The sequence below is a fragment of the Telmatherina bonti genome, assembly GCF_933228915.1.
Source record: "Telmatherina bonti genome assembly, chromosome: 21".
Taxonomy (NCBI): Eukaryota; Metazoa; Chordata; class Actinopteri; order Atheriniformes; family Telmatherinidae; genus Telmatherina; species Telmatherina bonti.
The window spans coordinates 7,793,197-7,813,853 of record NC_136630.1 but is presented as its reverse complement, the minus strand read 5'-3'; the positions used below and the strand labels follow the sequence as shown (position 1 = coordinate 7,813,853).

At 36.8% G+C, this 20,657-nt stretch overlaps 1 protein-coding gene across 1 annotated transcript; it reads left to right on the top strand.

Annotated features, from left to right (window-relative positions):
* Positions 1-1,449: 1,449 nt before the first annotated feature.
* Positions 1,450-19,117, top strand: osbpl7 (oxysterol binding protein-like 7; the record flags this gene model as incomplete). The annotated part of the gene is made up of 22 exons (XM_079260526.1): positions 1,450-1,581; positions 3,503-3,646; positions 3,741-3,794; positions 4,417-4,530; positions 4,622-4,774; positions 4,865-4,988; positions 5,102-5,220; positions 5,308-5,397; positions 5,626-5,649; positions 9,922-10,072; positions 10,239-10,345; positions 10,422-10,578; positions 11,068-11,214; positions 11,316-11,452; positions 11,968-12,105; positions 12,700-12,763; positions 12,889-12,967; positions 16,120-16,264; positions 16,343-16,493; positions 16,687-16,813; positions 16,993-17,115; positions 19,009-19,117. 22 exons carry the CDS (start codon positions 1,450-1,452, stop codon positions 19,115-19,117), a joined length of 2,589 nt encoding a protein of 862 aa, XP_079116652.1.
* Between the last annotated feature and the right edge of the window lie 1,540 nt (positions 19,118-20,657).

The following is a 20,657-nucleotide window of genomic DNA, read 5'->3' as shown; positions in this document are numbered from 1 at the left end:
GGCTATCAATTTTTTTTTAACAATCTGGTGACTCCCTAACCTCATTTTGTGAACTCCGTAGGGGCCCCCAGTTTGAGAACCACTGATAAGCTACAAGGTGGACAGCTTAAATTAACTCAGTGTGAAAACCAGTCCCTCTTACTGGTTTAACGCAACAGTGCATAAGACATGTAAAATGTTGGCTAAGCTTTGTCAGTAGTATTTTTTATGGTACACTGCCAATTTGGACACACTTCCCCATTAAAATCAACAGCAAAGTGTGTCCAAACCTTTGACTGGTAGTGTACCTAATGTTGACCAGTTCTAATGACACACAATTCCTAAACCTAACCAAAAGCTTTAAATATCTAATGAGGGTGTTTCTTATTGTAAATGAGCAAAGCAAACAATAATAAGGGCTTGAAGAAAAAGATAAAGACAAAAACAGGATGAAAAAAATCCAGATTATGTTTCTTATTCTTAAACGAGAACTTTAATCAGTAAAAAAGAATTTTCATATAAAGAGAAAAAAGAAAGACCAAACAGCACTCAACGTACTTGAACATAGGTTTGGTGTTTGAAGTGCCTACCCTTCAAACTTCATGTGTTGGTTGTGTGATTAGTTGATAACTCAGCACCCCGAAAGCCTTTTTCTTATTATGACTATTAGCGCAACTCCAAATCACTTCCTGCTGCAGAATAATAAATGATAATGTAAAGTTGCTGAACAGTTCCGTGTGCATCAGATATTGACTCTAAAGGGGATGAAAACTGATGCAACATGTTTCCTGATGTTAGAGATCAGATGTGACATGGCTGAGAAACAAACTGCTGGGAATATTTAACTAATTTTCAATTGCAAAGCCTCTGATAAAATTAAGGGTGGATTGAAGAAAGGACCCTCCAAAACATCTTAGACATGCAGCTGATGGCAGCTGCTGAAATGTGTTGTGCCCTGCTCATCTAAAAGTTACTCTGAAGAGGGACCCTGTGTCTTTAAATGCAACGTTACGGCTCTTAAGCAAGTGTCAATCTGGATTTAGTGCAACTACTATGCAACATCGATGTACTTGCATCAGAAGAGCCACAGTGGCCAAGTTTTGGATCAGTTTTCTTCTCTGTTGTGCTTAAATGTTTTCCATTATTATCTGTCAGCTTCAAAATTGTGAGGAATTAAAGTTGATTTTTGGAGTGGAATAAAAACAAACAAACAAAAACACCAGGGTTTACCAACTGATCTGAAATTTCAGTAGAAAACCTAAATAATCTTACACTGCTGACATCTCAGAAGCCTAAAGATGTTTATTCTATTAATAAAAATCCACCCAGAAAGCTGATTTATTGTTGATTCATCATCTAATTGACCAACCTGCTGATTTTAATAACCTCTGTCGACTTTTGACAGATTGGATCTTCTTTAAGAAACAGCTAATCACTTCAGCGAGAGGACTCTGAGGTCTGCGTTGTGACATGGACTCAAATGGGTCTTTACTCAATCGCAGCCAATCCCTGGCGAGTGGTCTGGAGAAGACTTCTCCAGCGTGGAACAAGCCAGCTCTCTCTCAGAGCAGCAGCACTCTCTCATCTCGCCACTCCAGACAGGTGAGTCGCAGGTCAGTCCGTTGCTGATGCAATCTTACTCCACAAGGAGATTATCCCACTTCATGAATTATTGTATTAAAAGGGAAGTTTAAAATCCAGCTCTTATCAGATAAAGTTTCCTCTTGCTATCAGGCCGCTGTGTTTCCTAATCAAAATAACTGTCAACAACTTGTCTTAATCTGAGGCATAAACATAAAAAGTCTGGCGTCAGTGTCATTTTTGAGGTTTACTTCAAGAGGTTATGCTTTCTGATGGAAAGATGAAGAGCATTTGCAAACATTTAAATGTGAAACTACATAAAATACTGTAAAAAATGTAAAATATTTAAGAGGACGTTTCACAAAGACAGTAGAAACACTTGAGGTCCCCTATGAATGATCATAAATCTGATCTATGAGATAAATAAACAGAATGTAAGAGTGATCAGGCCTTTGTAAATGAGACAAAACTGTAATTTTGACAGACAGAAGGCTTGTGCTACAAGCATTAAAGTTGAACATACAACAGAACATTTTCAGAAGCACATCTGAATAATTTTATTGCTTTTTAAAAACACATTTACTTCTTTGTTTCTCCTTGAAGGCAAATCATCGGCACATATTTAATAAATTGCATGGGCCTAATAATAAAAAACATTTTTGTGCAACCAGGACAGAAGTTATAAAGGAGATTTGCCAATTTTCATTGTTTTTCCTTTTTTTTTTAAATTACAAATTTGCAATAAAATGCACTGTAAAATTAATCATGTATTGTCCAACTATAACCACATGCAATATAAAATCACTTTACCAAGATTAATTTATACTGTTCACATGTTGCAAATGTACATAATAGTCTATCATCTTGTATTTTGTACGTTTCCATTCTCCTGCTGTTTTTTATCTATACATCACAACACTGGAATTTCCCCACTGTGGGAAAATAAAAGCTTATCTTATCTTGTCCTTAAAATACAAACATATTTAGAATAAAACCAGGCATGTTGAACAAAAGGCAAACTTATATCCTGCAGGCCAAATAGGGACTGCTGTCGGTCTGCTGTAAGAAGAAACCAAATAAAAACTTAAATAGAACATACAAATTTAAAAGCGATTTAAAATATATTTCTCATGTTTGATAAAATTCAGCCAAACTTTCTATAACAAAGAGGACAAGGACATTTCTTCAAAGCTTCTCTCCTTCAGATCAGTGCTTAGTTTATCTATTTATCAGATTATTAAGACTTAAATTCAGCTCTGCTCCAGCTTTTCATTAAGTTTTATGAAAATTATGTAAAGTAGTCAATCCATTATTTCTGTATTACTGGTGATTAAACCCAATAAATGTTGAATAAATATTTAAAGTTGAACCATCTCATGTTAATAACCGTTCAGTGTTCATGTTTATCATGAATAATTATTTTAGGAGGGCTGAAGCTGTTATTTTATTATCTGCTAATAATGATGTTGGTAATTTTTCTAAATGTATTTAGCTGATATTCACTTATTTCTCTTTACATCTAAGAAAACCAAACAAACAAAAAAACCCACCTCAGTCATCACAGATAAACCTTTTAATTTTAAATCAATCTTTAACATATATATTAATACAAAATTAATATAAAACAGGAAAAATGTTTATTTTTTTATTAACATCAACCTTAATCATCTCCAGAAGTATTTAAGGGAATAATTACTTTCAGAGGAGATTACATGACCGCTAAAGCTTCATATGAGAATCAAACCTCCCTTTTGCAAAGACTGGCACCAACTTAACTCCTGCAGAAGGGTTTTATTTATTTATTTAGAAACGGTTGAATAGATAGTTTGAGAAAAAGCTTAACCATAGAAACAACTGGGTTTCTGTGAGCATGTCCCACAAAAGGATAAAAACCTGAATAAAACGCCAGCTCAGCTGTTGCTCTGGTTCGTCCTCTCCACAGATTATCAAAGACTGGGAAGTGATTGATGACCTTCACACAGAAATGCAAACAGGAAATGAGATTTCTAAAGATATGACCGCTCCAGGAATCTGTGAAGGATATCTTCTGAAGAGGAGAAAGTGGCCACTTAAAGGATGGCACAAGGTGAGATTTGTCTGCATTCATCCATTATTTGTCCAGAAAGTTACACTGAATATTCAAAAAGGAGTCTGAAGAAGGCAGCAAATCTCTTTTTCAGCGATACTTCATCCTGGAAACGGGAGTCCTACGTTACTCCAAAAATCAACAAGATGTAAGTTAAGATTAAATCTTTAAATATGCTTTTCTACATACTGTTAGCTGGCAAGACAAACGCTAGAATTCTTTAATCTTAATCATTAACTTTAAATGATCATATATTAAACCTTTTTTTAAAAATTTAAATAACTTACGATGATGAAAAAATTTATAAACTTTATTCGTATTTTTATACTAAACTCTAAAATCCAAATCAATTTGAATTGTTTATGCAGTGAAAATTCATAAACATACAAACTGGGTATAAATATTTATTTTTGAAAGAAGGGTAACATGATTCTGAGATAATATATATGAACATTTGTCTTATATTCAGGCAGAAAGTGTAAAATGTGGAAATCAGCTTTTTCTTTGGAAAACTGCTGCATGCATCATTTTCAACAATGAAATGTGGTTATGTGTGCAAATTAAGTCTGCAGTTTTCATGCTTTCTTACATAATATATGCTTTCATAGATAATATATTTATTGACAGTTCTCAGATAATGTTAATATCTGAAACTAAATATATAATGTATGATTTCATATATATATATATATATATATATATATATATATATATATATATATATATATATATATATATATATATATAAACACTTAAATCTCTCACTTAAGGTCTCCAAAGGACGAGTCCAAGGCTCTCTGGACGTTAGCCTTGCTGTTATGTCAATAAACAAAAAATCCAACCGAATTGATTTGGATGCAGGTGACATCCTCTATCACATGAAGGTAAATAGGCGTAACATTCTGTTGATTTGCTCAATAAATACAGTGTGGCATCAAATGAAAGAGCTGAATATGAACATTTTTCCTCACTAAGGCAAAGAGCCATGATCTCTTCTACATTTGGGTGACCAAGCTGCAAGCGCACCGCCTGTATAAGAAGAATGAGGCAGCTCATGTTCATGGTGGCCTCCAGCAGACGCTGCCCCACACCACTGCAGCCGGACAAGCTCAGAGAAATGGAGATTTGGTGAATACAAAGAACAAAAGTCAAATCTTACAACACACGACAACTTAAAAGGTGATTTATTATGAAAAACTGCTTGCTTCTGTTTTCAAGGGCTCTGCAGGAGCGGCAGATTCAGCTGGAGCATCAGGGGTGCTACCCTCAGTCAACACTGCTGTGAACACTAAGGTGTCTGCATGGCTGCAGCAGAGCCACTACCCGGACACATGTGTTCAAGGTATTTATCATGCTAACAGCTGCAAGAACAAAGAATGCATTGATTCATTCATTTCTGTTATTTCACTTCAAATGCAGTAAAATATGGAACAAACCTTACATGCTTTTCTCCAGAGTTGAACCGCTGTAATTTGGATCTTTCTGAGCTAAACCGCTTAATCCAGAGTCTTCAGGCACTGGAGGTGGGCCAGAGTTTCACTAACGGAGACCTGCAGCGCATCATCAGTGTACAGGTACGCACAGCCTAATAACTTGTTACACAGTCCATGTAACAGAGTTTTACTCTAAAATGAAATCAAGTAAATCTTATTTTGGACTAGAACCTCTCACTCGAGAAGCCAAAGAAGTCAAAGTCAGGAAAAATATGGGGTCACTCTCGCACACTGTCCAGAGTGGAGGCACTTGGAATGGTAAGAGTGGTCTGGAACATGTTTTCTCTACGAAAGATGTCACTGTTTTACAAGAATCTGATGTTTCATGATGTTTTAAGTAGCTTAGCTTTGATTAAATCCGTAGATGGACTCTTTTCTTTTTAGTGTTTACTGTTATTGGTTACGACTAGAACATGTTGGGTTAATGTATATGACATCCCGACTATCCAGTAACATTTTGGGGCCTTTCTCTAATCTAATCCAAAGCCTATTCGTGGGATTGCCAAATCGGTGAGTTGCCTATAGGCAGAACATGAAGTAAGCTGATGCATAAAATCTCCACCCTGCAGCAAACTGGTGTTTTGAAATCTCTGCCTGTACTGAAAAAGGGGAAAAAAAAGCAATTAATTTCTTTGTTTCAAATGAGGCTGTTCTGAGTGCATGGTGTTCATAGATGATAAACTTACTGTGATGATTTCATGTTCCAAAAAGTGCAAATCTATTATTTTTATGCCAAAAATCAGTTTGAATGGATTAATGGATCAGTCAAGTAAACCTGCTTGTACTGTGGATGTTAAACCCTTTCAGCTCTGTTCCCTTCCCGTAGTCTTGTGGGACAATGACGATAGATGGCTGATTGTCTCTTGCTTTAAGAAGCCAAATTCTACAGCAGGCCTATTCAGTTTGGTCGCACAAGAGCTGCAGTCCTACAGGTTTTCACTGTTTCCCTGCTTCAGCTCAAATTAAATCTAACAAACTATGAAGTTCTGCCCCATGACTCATCAATTTGGGTCAGGTGTGTGCTGGAGCAGGGAAACATTGAAAACCTGGGCAGCTGCGGCCATTGTACGACTGAATCAAATAGTTCAACAGTTCTGATGGTTTTCTTTCTTTCTTAGCCAGAAAACTAGATTTGATTGAATGAAAAGAACAACAAGTTTAGCTAACAGGACAGACATCTTGAAAGTCGTAAATTTTGGATAAGAAGACATTTATTCTGGGAATTTAGTGACATCACTTCCACTCAATTTCGATTGGCAGGGAAGGTACAGGTGTAGCTTAAAAAGCACCAATCATGGCGCTTTTAGCAACTGAATTTCTAAGTAAAAAAAACAAAACACAGAAAAAAGAAATAAAGAACAAATACAAGTTTATATTTAATGAAAAATTCTCTAAAATGAGAGATCCAATAGAAATGTGAAGTTGTTGTCACACATTAGTTCTTATTTCTGCTTCCACTGCGGACGTCTTTTGTATGCATAGACACTGGCTATCCAACTTCAGGATAGTGTGTTTCTACAATCAGAATATGCTATTAAAGTCATATCCAAGACTATATATGCATCAGTGGCATTATTTAGGCCCTGTTTACACCACAAAGACAGTAAAACGGAAAAATTTGTTGTCTTGTTTACATGGTAACAGAGTTTTGGTTGGACAAAACTGCAAACGTGGCAATATCCTCCAGAGGGAAATCTTTCTGCAATGCAAGACGAATCTTTTAAACTTGAATAGGAATCTTTGGGCATTCAGACCCTGCAAAAAAAACAAAAACAATTGCGGATCTATTGTATGTGTCATACTTGTGCTGCTGCATCTTTTTAATTTAATTGGTCTGTTGAAGCAAAACCTAGTTTTTGTCAAACATTTATGCCGTTAGTGAGGATGCAGAGCTTACATGCACCAGATAATTAGTGGTTAGCAAGCAACACTTCTGTTGTGTTTATGAGGATAAGGCACACACTTGTGTGCGTCGCTAGAGTTTTACTGCCTACTAGAGGCCTGGTCTGTTTTGTACATGGTATTTGGTACAATTTACATTTTTTTCTGCACAGAGATAGTTGTAATTCTGCTTGTGTGAAATTTTTTTTTTTCAAAAATTTTTTTTCTTCAAATACGCAATTTTTTTTTTTTCAAATACGCAAAAGAAAAAGTTTTGCAAGGAAACTTGGTGGTGTAAACGGAGCCTTAATTTGTCCTAATTTGTCCAGCTTAAGTTTTTTTTTTTTTTTTAGAGAAAACAACTAACCAAAGAGAAATTATACCAAGAAAAGGTAAATGGAAAACCACATATTCCAGTGCCAACATGCAACATGGTGTGACTCACCTTCATGTTTTCTATTAGCCATATGAAGGTACTACCTAAGCTACATTCACATTGCAGGTCCTAATGTTTAAGTTACATTTTTTCTGATATCTGACTGTTTTGTTTTGTTTTTCTTCTACATAGTTGTTCACATTATAATTTAAATAGGAATGGTCTGTGTCCCTTGCTTGCATATAAGAACATGCAACCTACATAGCATGCTATCTTCATGTCATGTAACAGTGTTTCTCCTACCACTTAATATGTCACATCAACCACCTGTAAAGCAGACAATATTTACATATTTTTAATGATCGTACAGTGGTAAAAGATGGCAACTTTGCTGTCATGTGAGTAGCAACTTGTATACTGTTCCAGGTCCATTTCCAGAAAAAGAGCCCAAATGCCAGGTCCACAACAAACAGAAGTGTTCAGATTGAATTTGCTTTGAAATCATCATCAACATATTCCAGTGGCCTGGATCTGATTTGAAAAAATTTTAAATTTGACCTTTCGGTTCCCTTTTCCTGCAGTGTGAATTTGGCCTGAGTTACAGTTCAGTTTTTCAATTAATTTTTAAAAGACATGCCTCGCTTCTTGTCCAGTAGCTCCATGTGCTTTGTGTTAAAGGAATAGTTTGTGGACAATTTTTTAATTTATTTTGTGACTGAAAAATGAGAAGAGTATTCAAACAGGAACCTAACCTAGCTTATTTCAGCATATAACACCTGCTAACAACAGTTGTTTCAACAAATAACAAAAGCAGGTCCATCAACATGCTTTATATACAATGGCAATTGTGAAACCTAAAATTTGTGGTTTGAGTCCAGGACATATATCAACAAGCGTAGAAAGTTCCCCATGAACTCTGAAGTGGATGTTATCTTGCTAATATGATGCTAGCATGTCAATGTTAGCATTTAGCTTAAAATTCTAATTTCAATGCTGCGCCATCAAACTGCGGCTAGAGTAGTCTGGACAGTCTGCCTGTTTCTAGTATTTTTGCTACCAGATTTTCACTGAACCGGTCTACTTCGGGTAGATGTGGAAGGCATTCTACACTAGAAGACAAAGTACGTTCAGAAAAGCATCTAGTTGTATCAGATGTAGATGTATTTAGTAAACTCAGTAAGACAATCTTGGAAATAGGTTTCTTGCTGTTTCAATGATCATTGCCAGTTGTGGATTATAACTAAATAGGCCACTGTTTACTTCTTCTCCAGGAAAAATCCCTATATAATGCCAGGAAAATGCTATTTTTGTATAAGCACTAAAAAAGAAGTTGGTTTTTAAAGCACAGTATCTGAGTAATTCTACTTTACGGACACAAATTTTTCATCTGTTTTTGGACATCAAAGCACATAAATGATGCATGCAATGGAAAGACAAACTATTCTTTTAACATTTCTTGTTTTTCATTCTGTGGTCCATGCGACAATTTGCAATTGAGGTCTTCACCTGTTAAAACATATAACCAGTTAATGGTTTCTGTGTCTACTAGTTTGCAAAGCTGTGTGGCATTAATTTAATAATCTGTACCAGTCTGCTAATCCCTTCCGATGCAGTCTGTGTGTAATTTAAGAATGTTATATTATCCATGTCATCTGCAAGCTTGCTGCTTAGCCATGCGTCTAGATCAGCCTCCAATAAAACAAGGTGGTGCACACAGAAGATGAGCCTTAGCAGAACATCATGGATGCTTGTTTTGAGATGAGACCCTTTATGGAAGAAAGCCTCATGCATGTCCACAAAGGTTTGCATGTAGGGATGTTGAAACTATCCTTTATTGTTCAATAACTATTTGTAACAGTCAGACTTGTTCCAAATAGTTTGCAAAGATAATCAGACCTGCTGTGTGGTCCAAATAAAAAAAACGACCATTGGGTACCACACTGCAACAGTAATTCCTTACTAGCAGCTTCAGTGGAAGTAATAATAACAATAACAATAACAATAATAATAGCCCTGTGATGGACTGGCGAGCTGTCCAGGGTGTACCCTGCCTTTCGCCCTAAGACAGCTGGGATAGGTTCCAGCTTCCCCGTGACCCTGAATTGAATTAAGTGGTTAGGGTAATAATAATAATAATAATAATAATAATAATAATAATAAATTAATTGTACATGAAAAAGTCATCTGTCTTATATCTAATACCATACAATCCAACACATGTCACTGAATATACAGTTATAATACATCCGTTAGACAAGTAGCATTTGATCTGGTGTGCCTCAGGCAAGCAATTTGTGAAGACCTCTATATGCTGGATGTTTCTTGCATTTACAGCAAGAAACATTCTTTGTGAACTACAAAAAACTGCTGCTTCCTTCCAGAGTGCTTGTGAGCAGGTTGACACCTTCTGTGCTGGACAACATATCACAACAATAACACCTGCACTCAGACTGACAGATAACAAGGGGGATGTTAAATTAACCAGTGGATCAAGCTTCCTTCTTCCTCTCCTGTTCACCTCACAGCTGTCTTCCAGTCACCTGAGCAGCTCGTCCCACCTCGGAGCATCAGTGCCCTCTATTCCCGACTATGTCTACTCTCAGCTGTCCCCTGCCACTGTTGTTTCACCCGAGGGCAAGAAAATCCAGCAAGACATCTGCGCCATGTCACTTCGAGGTCAGATAAACAAAACACATATCCATTACCATTAAGAGATAAATAACCAAACTGTGATTGACAAAATGAACTGGAACATGAGCTCAGAGAGGAGCTGGATGTAAATATTGGTATCAGCTCCAAAACAGCTCAAAATGAAACGTCTTTGTATTGTGTGTTGTATTAGTGCTTGCCTCTTTGAAGTCGGTGCACGAAACTCTGTCTCTGGAGAGGCAGAAGCTGCAGGAAGTGTGGGAAACCAACAACATCCACCAGTCTAACACATTAGCTGTGGTAAGATGAATTTTATGGGACTTTTTTCCTTATGTTTTTTCAATGTTCCTCAACGTTTTGTTTCCTTCATCAACAGCCTGCAACTTCCCACGGGCCGCCTTCAGTGGCAGATTCAGCAGCAGAGTATTTCGACGCAAGCGACGACGTCCTTTGCGGTAGCTCCTCTGAGGTGTCTGATGAATCTGGACTTAGTGATGGAAGCACCACCAACTCAGAGCCAGAGGAAGGACATGGTGGGTTCAACTTTGGGCATTCTTTGCCAACTTATAAGGTGCTGCTTTAAACATACTGAGGCATTAAATTACAGTTATTCTAATACCTTTACATTTTTTTTTTACCACTAGTTATGTGACTTTCCAGTTTCAAGCTGAAATTTAAAGATACTATGAACATAAAAGTTATTTGAATTTTGTCAAAAGATCTGTAACTCGGTCCAGCTCCATTTGGTTTCAGAACAGCTCTTAAGTAATTCTGTCTGTGCCATTTAAGGAAAATTTTAGGCAAATCTTCCCAGAATAGAAACTGGTAATGTTTTCTTTTATTGTCATGTTTCTGAGAATGTCAGCTTATTGATGTCAGGATTTAACTTTAAGCTATGCAGTGCTAAAATTCTGCTTCGAGCCACCAACATGGCTACAGATTCATCTTTTTTATTGATTTACAGATTTATTTCCAGCCTTTATTACCTACATGATTTAAATTTTACTTTACCAACACTGCAGCATCAGCAACCCGGAAATATCGTGCAAGCATTTCAAGGGCTCCCAACAGTGTTGTTCCCAAGAGCACCGGCCGTCGAACAACCCTGCCTGCTCACTGTCCTGACAACAGCCACGTGGGCCTCATGGCTATCCTCTACAACAACATAGGCAAAGACATTACATTGACATTCACAAAGCGAGACAAGTCTTTTTTTTCCTTTAAAAAAAACGTCGTAATGGCAGATTTGCTGCGTGCCGTTTCTCCTCAGGTAAAGACTTGGCTCGGGTGTCCATGCCAGCTGCTCTAAATGAACCCATTAACCTGCTGCAAAGGTTGTGTGAAGAGCTGGAGTACAGTGAGCTGCTGGATACAGCCAACAACACAACAGACCCCTACCAGAGGATGGTAAGACTGCCCCAAAATTAGAGGTGTTTAATCCAGGTGCCATGAAGTGAAAGTCCTGCCATGTTTTTGGATCTACCTGTGCATTTAGAACAGGTGTTTTCACTAACAGGCTCATCTACCTGCAGTGGAGCTGAGCTAAATAAGTTCAGAGGGTTTAGTGACTGGTTGGAACAGCTGCTGGAGAGAACTTTTACTTTATGGCACCTGGATTATACTCCTCTGCCCAACATACAGGATGTTTGTCATAGAGATTCAGAACATTTCTGTTGATGGTGATCAGTAAAAATGATGCTAAACCTAAATTATTTCTGTCCCATATCAATAATGAGACGAATGCTTTGACTTTAACTTAACAAAAATTAAGATATTTAAAGTTTTAAAAAAATTTTTTTTTAGCAAAATAAACAAAGAATAGCTTCAGCTTTCTTAGTTTTTATTAAATAAACTGAACTGATAAGACTGTTAGTGTATTTACAAAAAGAATAAAGTGAGCTTTTATGTTTTGTATTTCTCAGGTTTACATTGCTGCCTTTGCCATTTCTGGATATTCAACTGCAACATTTAGAAACCGCTACAAGCCCTTCAATCCTGTGCTGGGGGAAACATTCGAGTGTATCAGAGATGACCGGGGTTTCCGCTTCATCAGCGAGCAGGTATCTCATTCAGAAGCTTCAAATCAATGTGAAACAGTTTTTGAGGGCACTGTTTAGCTGTTTTACCAGACCTAAAACAGTTAAACTGGGATATTTTTTAAAGGTGGGAAGAAACAGGTGACCATTATCTCCTCTTGTTAATTTTAGATTAATTAACTCCTTCTCAGTTGAGTTAAAATGTGTTTAGTAACTCTGAGCTGCATGAGTCACTGCTAAGTGATTTATTGCTTTGATAAAGTCATGTGCGCTGATCAACTTATCAAAATTAGCAATAATGTTTCAGTCATTTATTGTGAGGTGAAAAGGAGATATGTCAATTAGTCCCATGAAAAGAGCGAATGATACAAGAGTGCTGCAAATAGAAACTGTAAGAGGATGCACAAAGATTTATCATGTATTGACTTCATAAAATGTAGTTACGATTAATTTTTAAAGTATCCAAGCTTTGTTGATATGCTGTTTAGCATAAAAACTGGAAGTAAAATTCCGCTCTTATCCTAATCAGTTCCATAAATCACAATAATAACTTTTTTTTTTAATGTATGTGCTGGATGTACATATTATTTTGAAATATTTTTTTAAATATTTTACCAGGTCTGCCACCATCCACCCATCTCAGCCTGCCATGCACAGTCAGAAAACTTCTCCTTTTGGCAAGGTGAAACTTGTTATCCAACTAAAATGTGTTTTTGTGCACGATCGTGATCATTGTTTATGTCTCCTGACTATAAAAGATTTATAAATTACTTGGCATCATCAACACCTACTAACGTCTCTTAACAGACCAACGATGGAAGAATAAGTTCTGGGGGAAGTCACTGGAGATTGTGCCAACAGGGATGGTCAATGTGACTCTGCCGAGGTAAATAATGTGGTGTGTGTTTGTAAATTCACTGTGGCTCTATCAGGTCACACATTACACAAAGCAATAAGTGCAACTAAAAATCATGTTTTAAATTAGAAAATGAAGTCTGTCTTAATTTTAATCCAGCTATAATTTGAATATAGATCCTATATAGCAAGAAATAGCTTGAAATTGATTTTTTATGGCATTATTAACAGATTTCATGTTGCTCCAATGTCTATTCCCCAAGTTAGTGTGATGCAGATCAATGCGGGATGCTTGTATGGTCCCAGATGTGTTCCCTATTTGTTCATTAACCCTTTAACACCCAACCTTAGAACCACGGGGCAGAAAAGATCAATTTTCAAAATCTGAAGTCTTTATTTGGCTCTTTTAACAGAATAAGAAATTTTTTAACAATATATTTTTTGGTATTTTAAACATTTATTACAATGTGGTAGGTCAATAGGATTGTAGTGTAATCTTCTGCTTTCTGATGTCCATCATTGGGCAGGAGACCAGTATCATATGGTGTGCAATGGGGTTTTGATTAAAGTTTCTACCATAAAATGATGCAAAATGTCTTAGAAACTGCATGTATCAAATATGACACAGTTGGCTTTATAGAGTGAAACCCAAATGGACCTTTTCATGTTGCTCATTGCTGGCACATGTAAACATTTCCCATTAGCAATCCAAGTGTAACCCATGTTGGGAGTTTATCTAGGTGTGGTTAAACCAAGACAGTTCCAGATCAGATGTTTAATTTGAGTTATTTGCTAATATGGAACCAGTAAAAGTCCCATATCAGGTATTTACTTCCCACAATGACACCAGTTTTAGGCAGTTGATTGCCAAGTTAAGCCATCAGTTGAAAGAACTTCTGAACTTGTAAAGCTAATGATCTCATTTGTTAGAGGTCACATTATACTTTTCTTATACTACAGGTTTCCCTTTTTTAGCCTGTGTTTACCCTCAACATCCAGACATTAACTGTGGAAAACACTGAAATAATAGTTAGGAACTAATTCTAATTATATAAATAAGAAGAACAAAAAAGACTTATAGTAAATAGTACAGTAAATAGGAATTAGGTGAGTTAGGTGTTAGAGGTGTTAAAGAGGTGTTCTTGGAAGAGATGAGTCTTAAAGAGGTTTTTGGAGGTAGACATGGATTCTCCTGCTCTGGCATTTAATTCCACCAGGTCACAATGGAATCACAAATGAGAACAGCCTGGACAGAGATTGGCCTGTGTTTTTTGCAGTGGTAGATAGAGGACATGAGCCCTAATGTTTCAGTTTAAAATGCTATTAGCAGACCTACAGCATACATTTGATCTGTGCAGCCTTCAGTGTTGGAGTTTATATATATATATATATATATATATATATATATATATATATATATATATATATATATATATATATATATATATATATATATATATATCTTTTTGTTTGACCAAATGCGTAATTATTTTAAAATCCACTAAACTGGGAGCTACATCAAATCGCAGTCAATGAGGAAGAGTAATATGCACAAAATATCATAAAAATAAATAAAATCTTACAGAGGAGCTCTTCATGTGTAGATTAATTATGGGAGGTGTCACTGAAGAGCATTGCAGAAGTTAAAGTGAGAGATAAGCAAACTTGTTCTAGGATTTCGGTGGCATTTTTAATAACATAAGGCTGGTCTTTATTTTGTTGCATCATGCAAAGTGAGATAAAAAAAAAAACATGGTCGAAGAAAGATAACCGCTCCTCACTCGGGAAACTGGCTCACGTTTCAAAGAAAACAAACTTTAATCTTTGTGTTGGATGTCACAAAAATTCTTCATGCTCATCTTCTCAATACTACAATTTACATATTTGCTAATTTGATTATCACCCATGAGACTGGTCTGATATATCATGAGACTGGACACAACCACATTTTAAAATCACAAATACTGTCCGAACTGCAACATTGGGGTCTTTCACATCATGATTACACTCCAACCTATCAAGGTTCGGAGGAAGTTCGGACCCAAATGCAGGGACGGGAGGCAGGAATGCAGAATGAAGACGTTTTAATGTCCAAGAACAAACTGAAGGCAGACCTATCACAGAGAAGCAAAGAAAATGAACCAGCAAACAGAACTCAACCCAAGGGCTATAAATACTGGGGAACAGAACAAGACACAGGTGAAATGGATGAACTAATTGAGTCCAGGTGTACTTAACAAACAGGAAACAAGACACAAAAAGAACTAAACAGGGAAAAGTACAAAATACGACAGGAAGCCAAAACCAAGAAAACGTCACATCATGACACAACCTGTCTGGAGTTGTGATGAAAGCCTTTCTTTGGTCTTTTTAGCATTGCCTAGTAACATTTAAGATGTTTTAAATCTTTGTATCATCTGCATAAAACATGCTCATAAAGGAAAATATTTAAAGAGAATAAAAACGAAGTCCAAGTATAGATCCCAGTGGAACCCCGTAGGCCAGCTTGCTGAGACAGTAAAACCCTCTTTGGTTTCAATAACAGAACTTTTTGAGACTTCAGTATTTAGATATCCTGACCCATTTTCTACATGATCAAGGAGACTAATATGATCAAAACAAATCTAAGAGAACTGAAACAGAATATTCAGCATGTGACAATCAGTATGAGGACAGCTGTCTCTTTTCATTTGTGGTAAAAAACACGTTTGAAACTTGATCATTTTGAATCTGATTTGTTTGCATTTTATCCATGTACATTCAATGGTTTCTCATTGAATACCTTAAATATGATACTACTCCCTTTGTTCTGGAGGGCTATGCCGTCGAGAGCAGATGGAAGTGTTCTCTGCACTGTTTGGACACAATATGACGAAACCTTTTCAGTTTAGTGTCTAGTATCCCACAGATCAAAATGAGGGCTTTAGCTTGAGTGAATATATTGGATATATGGCCATGATGGTAGATAATCCTTAAGATTAATTTTGAAATGTGACAAATTTTCTTAAGTTTTGTAATTTTGTCATAATTAGTGACAAATGGCACCACAATTTTTTCCAAACTGTATTTTAGGTGCAGTTTTTGCAACTGAAAAGCTAAAACTATAAAGGTGCATGCTTTATGCTTGGTGTTAATATTGTTCCATTGCAAACATACCATTAAGAAATTCTGTGTTCTGTGCAGGTACGGAGATCATTATGAGTGGAATAAAGTTGTGACCTGCATCCACAATGTGCTAAGCCAGCAGCGGTACCTGGAGCATTACGGAGAGGTCATCATCCAAAACCTAAACAACAACGTCTGCACTTGCAAGATTACTTTTGTCAAGGTAAATTAAACACCTTCCTCTGCTACACTCAATAAATTTTACTGCTTATATCAATGACTGTGTTTTATTCTCGCGTAGTCTCGTTATTGGGGTTCGGAGACGAACAAGAACGAGGTGCAGGGCACCGTGCTTGACCAAAGTGGAAATGTTATTCACCGGTTTGGAGGTCTTTGGCATGAAGGAATCTTCTGCGACACTCTGCCGACCCCAAAATGTATCTGGAAGCCAAGTGAGTCTCTTCATTTAATGATAGAATTTCTGTTTTAAGTCTTTATGTCACATGTTGTGATGTTCTTCACTCAAGGTTTAAATGGAGGTAAAATAATTGGCTTCTATTCTCACGGTAGAAACCACTAATCACCATAAATCCAAGTGTCACGTTTGTGCGGCAGCTCACCTGTGAGGTCTCTGTCATCCCACAGATCCCCAGCCGAAGGATTACTTGCTGTACTATGGCTTCTCCACATTTGCCATGGAGCTAAATGAACTCACCCCAGACCTGACGCCTTTCCTGCCACCTACCGACAGCCGCCTGCGCCCAGACCAAAGGTTGGAAATGTTTTAAGCTGAGAACTTTTACTTTAAATTACTGTGAAAATGCAAGTAGAGTTTAACCTTTAATGGCCACTTTTAAGTACAATTGTGATGCAAATGATAATAACAGCCGGTGATGAAATGTCAATGCATGTTCCCATTCATTGACTTAATGTTTCTTGACTTCCCTGCAGGATGTTGGAGGAGGGAAAAGTAGCTGAAGCCGACAAAAGGAAAGATGAGGTGGAGGAACTTCAGAGGGAGCGGAGAAAAGAGCTCGCCAAAAAGGGGCAAGAGCACATTCCACGTTTTTTCAAGTAAGTTAATTCCTCTTCAGGTTGGTAAAAATCTGTTGTTATCCCCAAAAAACACTCCATAAACACCCCTCCTTTATATGTATACGGCCCTATAGGCCAGTCACTTTGGTCCTGTGGTGGTGTTTCCTTACTGGACTTCTCTGTGCTCAGCAACATATTACTGCGTGTGTGTGTGAAGATTAAGCTGGGATGTGAAATAGGTTGTGCATGTGTGTGTGTGTGTGCATTTGAGTGTATGGGTTATTTCCTTTTAGTGCTTTTAAAATCTGTAAAGCACTTTGTTCTACATTATATTGTATGAAAAGTGCTTTATCAATAAAGTTGTATTTGATTTTTATATTTTTTATTGAATTATCTTTATTTAAGCAGGAAGTCCCAGTGAGATCAGAAATCTCTTTTACAAGGGAGACATGGCCAAAGTAGCAGCCATACAGAGTTCTAACAAACAGAATTAATTACAAAGTTAAAAACAAAAAAGCCACTTCATAAGAAAATATTCACACTCCTCCTTCACTGTATTCCTCAGGATAATCTTAAAATTGTTACTGGAAATAAATGTTTTTAATTTAGTATAATATGCCATTTTAATATTAAATAGCATTGTTTCCTTATTGGTGTGTTTAAAAAAAAAAAAAGTTGTTTCCTGCTCATTAGCCCACCTGGATTGATTTTTCTGATTCACTTCACCTGCACCTTATTAGTCCCACAGTCTTGGTTGCTCTTGTTATTTGCCATTTCATTGAGTTGTCACGTTAGTCGTCTTCTTTGTATCTTCATATCTGCTATTGACATTAAACATCATTCCTGCATCTTGTTTACTCCAACCTGTATTTGTGTCCACACCTCCACTGCTCTGTGACAGCCTGTGCCATGTTCTTTTGTTTTTAACATTACAGTTCTTGTGATAGTTTTGCTTCCTGGATCTTTGTCAAAAACTTTTTTTAAAATGGTACTTTTAAGTACACAATACTTCACTCATTTTTAAAATTCTAATTTCTAACGAGGATGCTAACTTATTGGCTGTGATGACCGCTTTATTGTGTGGGAGCAATCTTTGGTGATGCCACTAATCTGACATAATCATGACTACTGAAGTCACATGGCTGTGTAAAGTAACGCAGTACTGTACTTACTGTGCAGCAAGTGTTGAATTATTTGCTGCACTTTCTTTAAGAAAGTGTTCAAATCTTCCCGTAAAGCCTCCAGCAGTCTTCAAATATGTAATAACTTTAATCTTGGAAGAAAAAAAACCAAACCCCAAAACAGTTTAATGTAAATTTTTACACCATTTTTATACAAAGTTAAACTTGTCTGAATATTTTCCAATTTCATTTCCAAAAACATTTCAATCCTTTCAGTATTTTTTTTTTTTTTTTTTTTGGGGAAAACATGGTAAAACATTTGTTATGTTGCTGGGTTTTTCTATACGGTACATAACTAGATAAATAAAAACCAAATCAGTAGATTATATTTAGATTAAGGTGATGGAAATAAAGCATAACTGTTCCCACATGTATGAACCTGGAAGAGCAGCTTTTTGGATTTAAAGCGCCACTTGAAATTTACAATATTCCTTATTTTCTAATTTGTCTCTTGCTGGATTTACATATTAACGCTGGACCTGACAAGGGGTGAGGGAAAAAATAGAAAATAAACAGAACAGGAAAAATAGAGCAGAGAGAAGAGAGAACAAAAGAGACAAAGATACGATGAACAGCTGTTCTAACCAGACAACCAGCTGCCACACTTGGTGTCTAACCTTTAACCTTTTTGCACAGTTAAGTTATTAATAACTTTCAGTTGATTTTCTTTTCCAAATAAATGAATCATATAAATGTCAGACTTTGGAAATGAATGTCTGTCTCCCCTTTTTGTTGTTGTTGCTCCCTTCAGGAAAGCCAAAGACTCCTGTGGACGGGATGTGTGGTTGACAAATGGGACTTACTGGGAGCTTCGACAGAATCCAGGTTTTGCTCACCTTGATCATGTCATTTTATGGTGACTGGATGAAATCGCAGCACCTTCTGGACGACGCCACGTGAAAGAGGAAGATGTAGGAGTATTGATGTCTGATACGTAAGACAGCATGCATGACCTGCTCTGGAAGAGCGGAGACGATGCCACTCATCTTACTTTTTCTGCACACTCATGACTGGCTCATGGGAAAACCTCCATCTTTATCACACTTAACCACCAGACATGACTGGTGAAGAAATCTAGACAGAAGTATAATTTTCTAATTTGCTGTTATTAATTTAGATTCCTTCAGGTACTCAAGCTGTGAAACTGAAGCTGTCTGGTTAGTAAATGGCTGATTATATTAGTGCATTATGTGTAAACTTTCCATCAAATCTCACCTTCTTCTCAACCAGCTTTCGGGTTTCTTCTGACTGACAGTACAACTATATCTCAAACAAACTTGAGTCCATTTTACAGTCAGGCCTGGATTGTTAAGGAGCAAATGATAAATGATACTTTCCTCATGTGTTTGGCAGAAAGTTGCCAGAATCACTTTAAAAGGGATGATATGTTCCCACGGGAGTTAAAATCTGTTTCCCTTGCTTTTAAGTGGCCAAATTATTGCAGTTTTTAGCAAACCCTGCTGTAAACAAACTGCATGTTCCATATGGTTTAATATACTGAATGTTTTAAACATTTTAAGAAACTTAGAAAACCAGAATACAGGATTTAGCATCCTGCAAAAAAGGTGCATTATCACTGATCTTCATAGTTTTCCCATTATAAGAACCAAAACAGATGCAAGGATGATTGTAGTTATAAATCTAAGAGTGTTTTCTTAACACTGTTCAATGGAAACATGAAAATCTTTAAGCACTGTGAAAAATGATTTATTGAAACAATATATTGATTGGTTATTTGCATTACCTGATATTTACATGTTACATTGAGATGAGAAGATGAACAGCCCGGTTGTGTTACCTAAATGTCACAAAGCTCTTTTTCAAATGCAGCGTTGCCATGTTTAATATTCAGGTTTTTTTTTGTTTTTAAAAAAAAAATAAAAAAAAAATAAAGCACTATTTGAGGCTGCATGGTGGCATAGTGATTACCTCAAAGCAAGAAGGTTGCTGGTTCGAGCCTTGACTTGGGGGAGGTTCGAATGGTGGCCTTTCCGTGTGGAGTTTGTATGTTCTCTCCGTGTATGTGTGGGTTCTCTCCAGGTACTCTGGCTTCCTCCCACCATCCACAGACATGCATGTTAGGTTAACTGGCCACTCTAAATGGTCACTAGGAGTGAGCGTGAATGGGATGTCGACTTGTCCAGGGTGCAGCCTTCCCCCCCGCCCAGTGATTGCTGGGATGGGCTCCAGCTTCCCCATGACCCTTAATTGGACTGAGTGGACGAGAAAATGAATAAAAATGTTAATTCTTTAGAATTTTTTTCTCTCCCTAAAACTTGGTATCGTTGTCATTCCAAAATATTCAGCGTGTTTCAAGCTTTATTTGATGCTAAAAAAGGACCAATGTTCAGAATAGGTACATATTTATAAAAGCAGAGAAAGTTTTTATTCTGTATATGC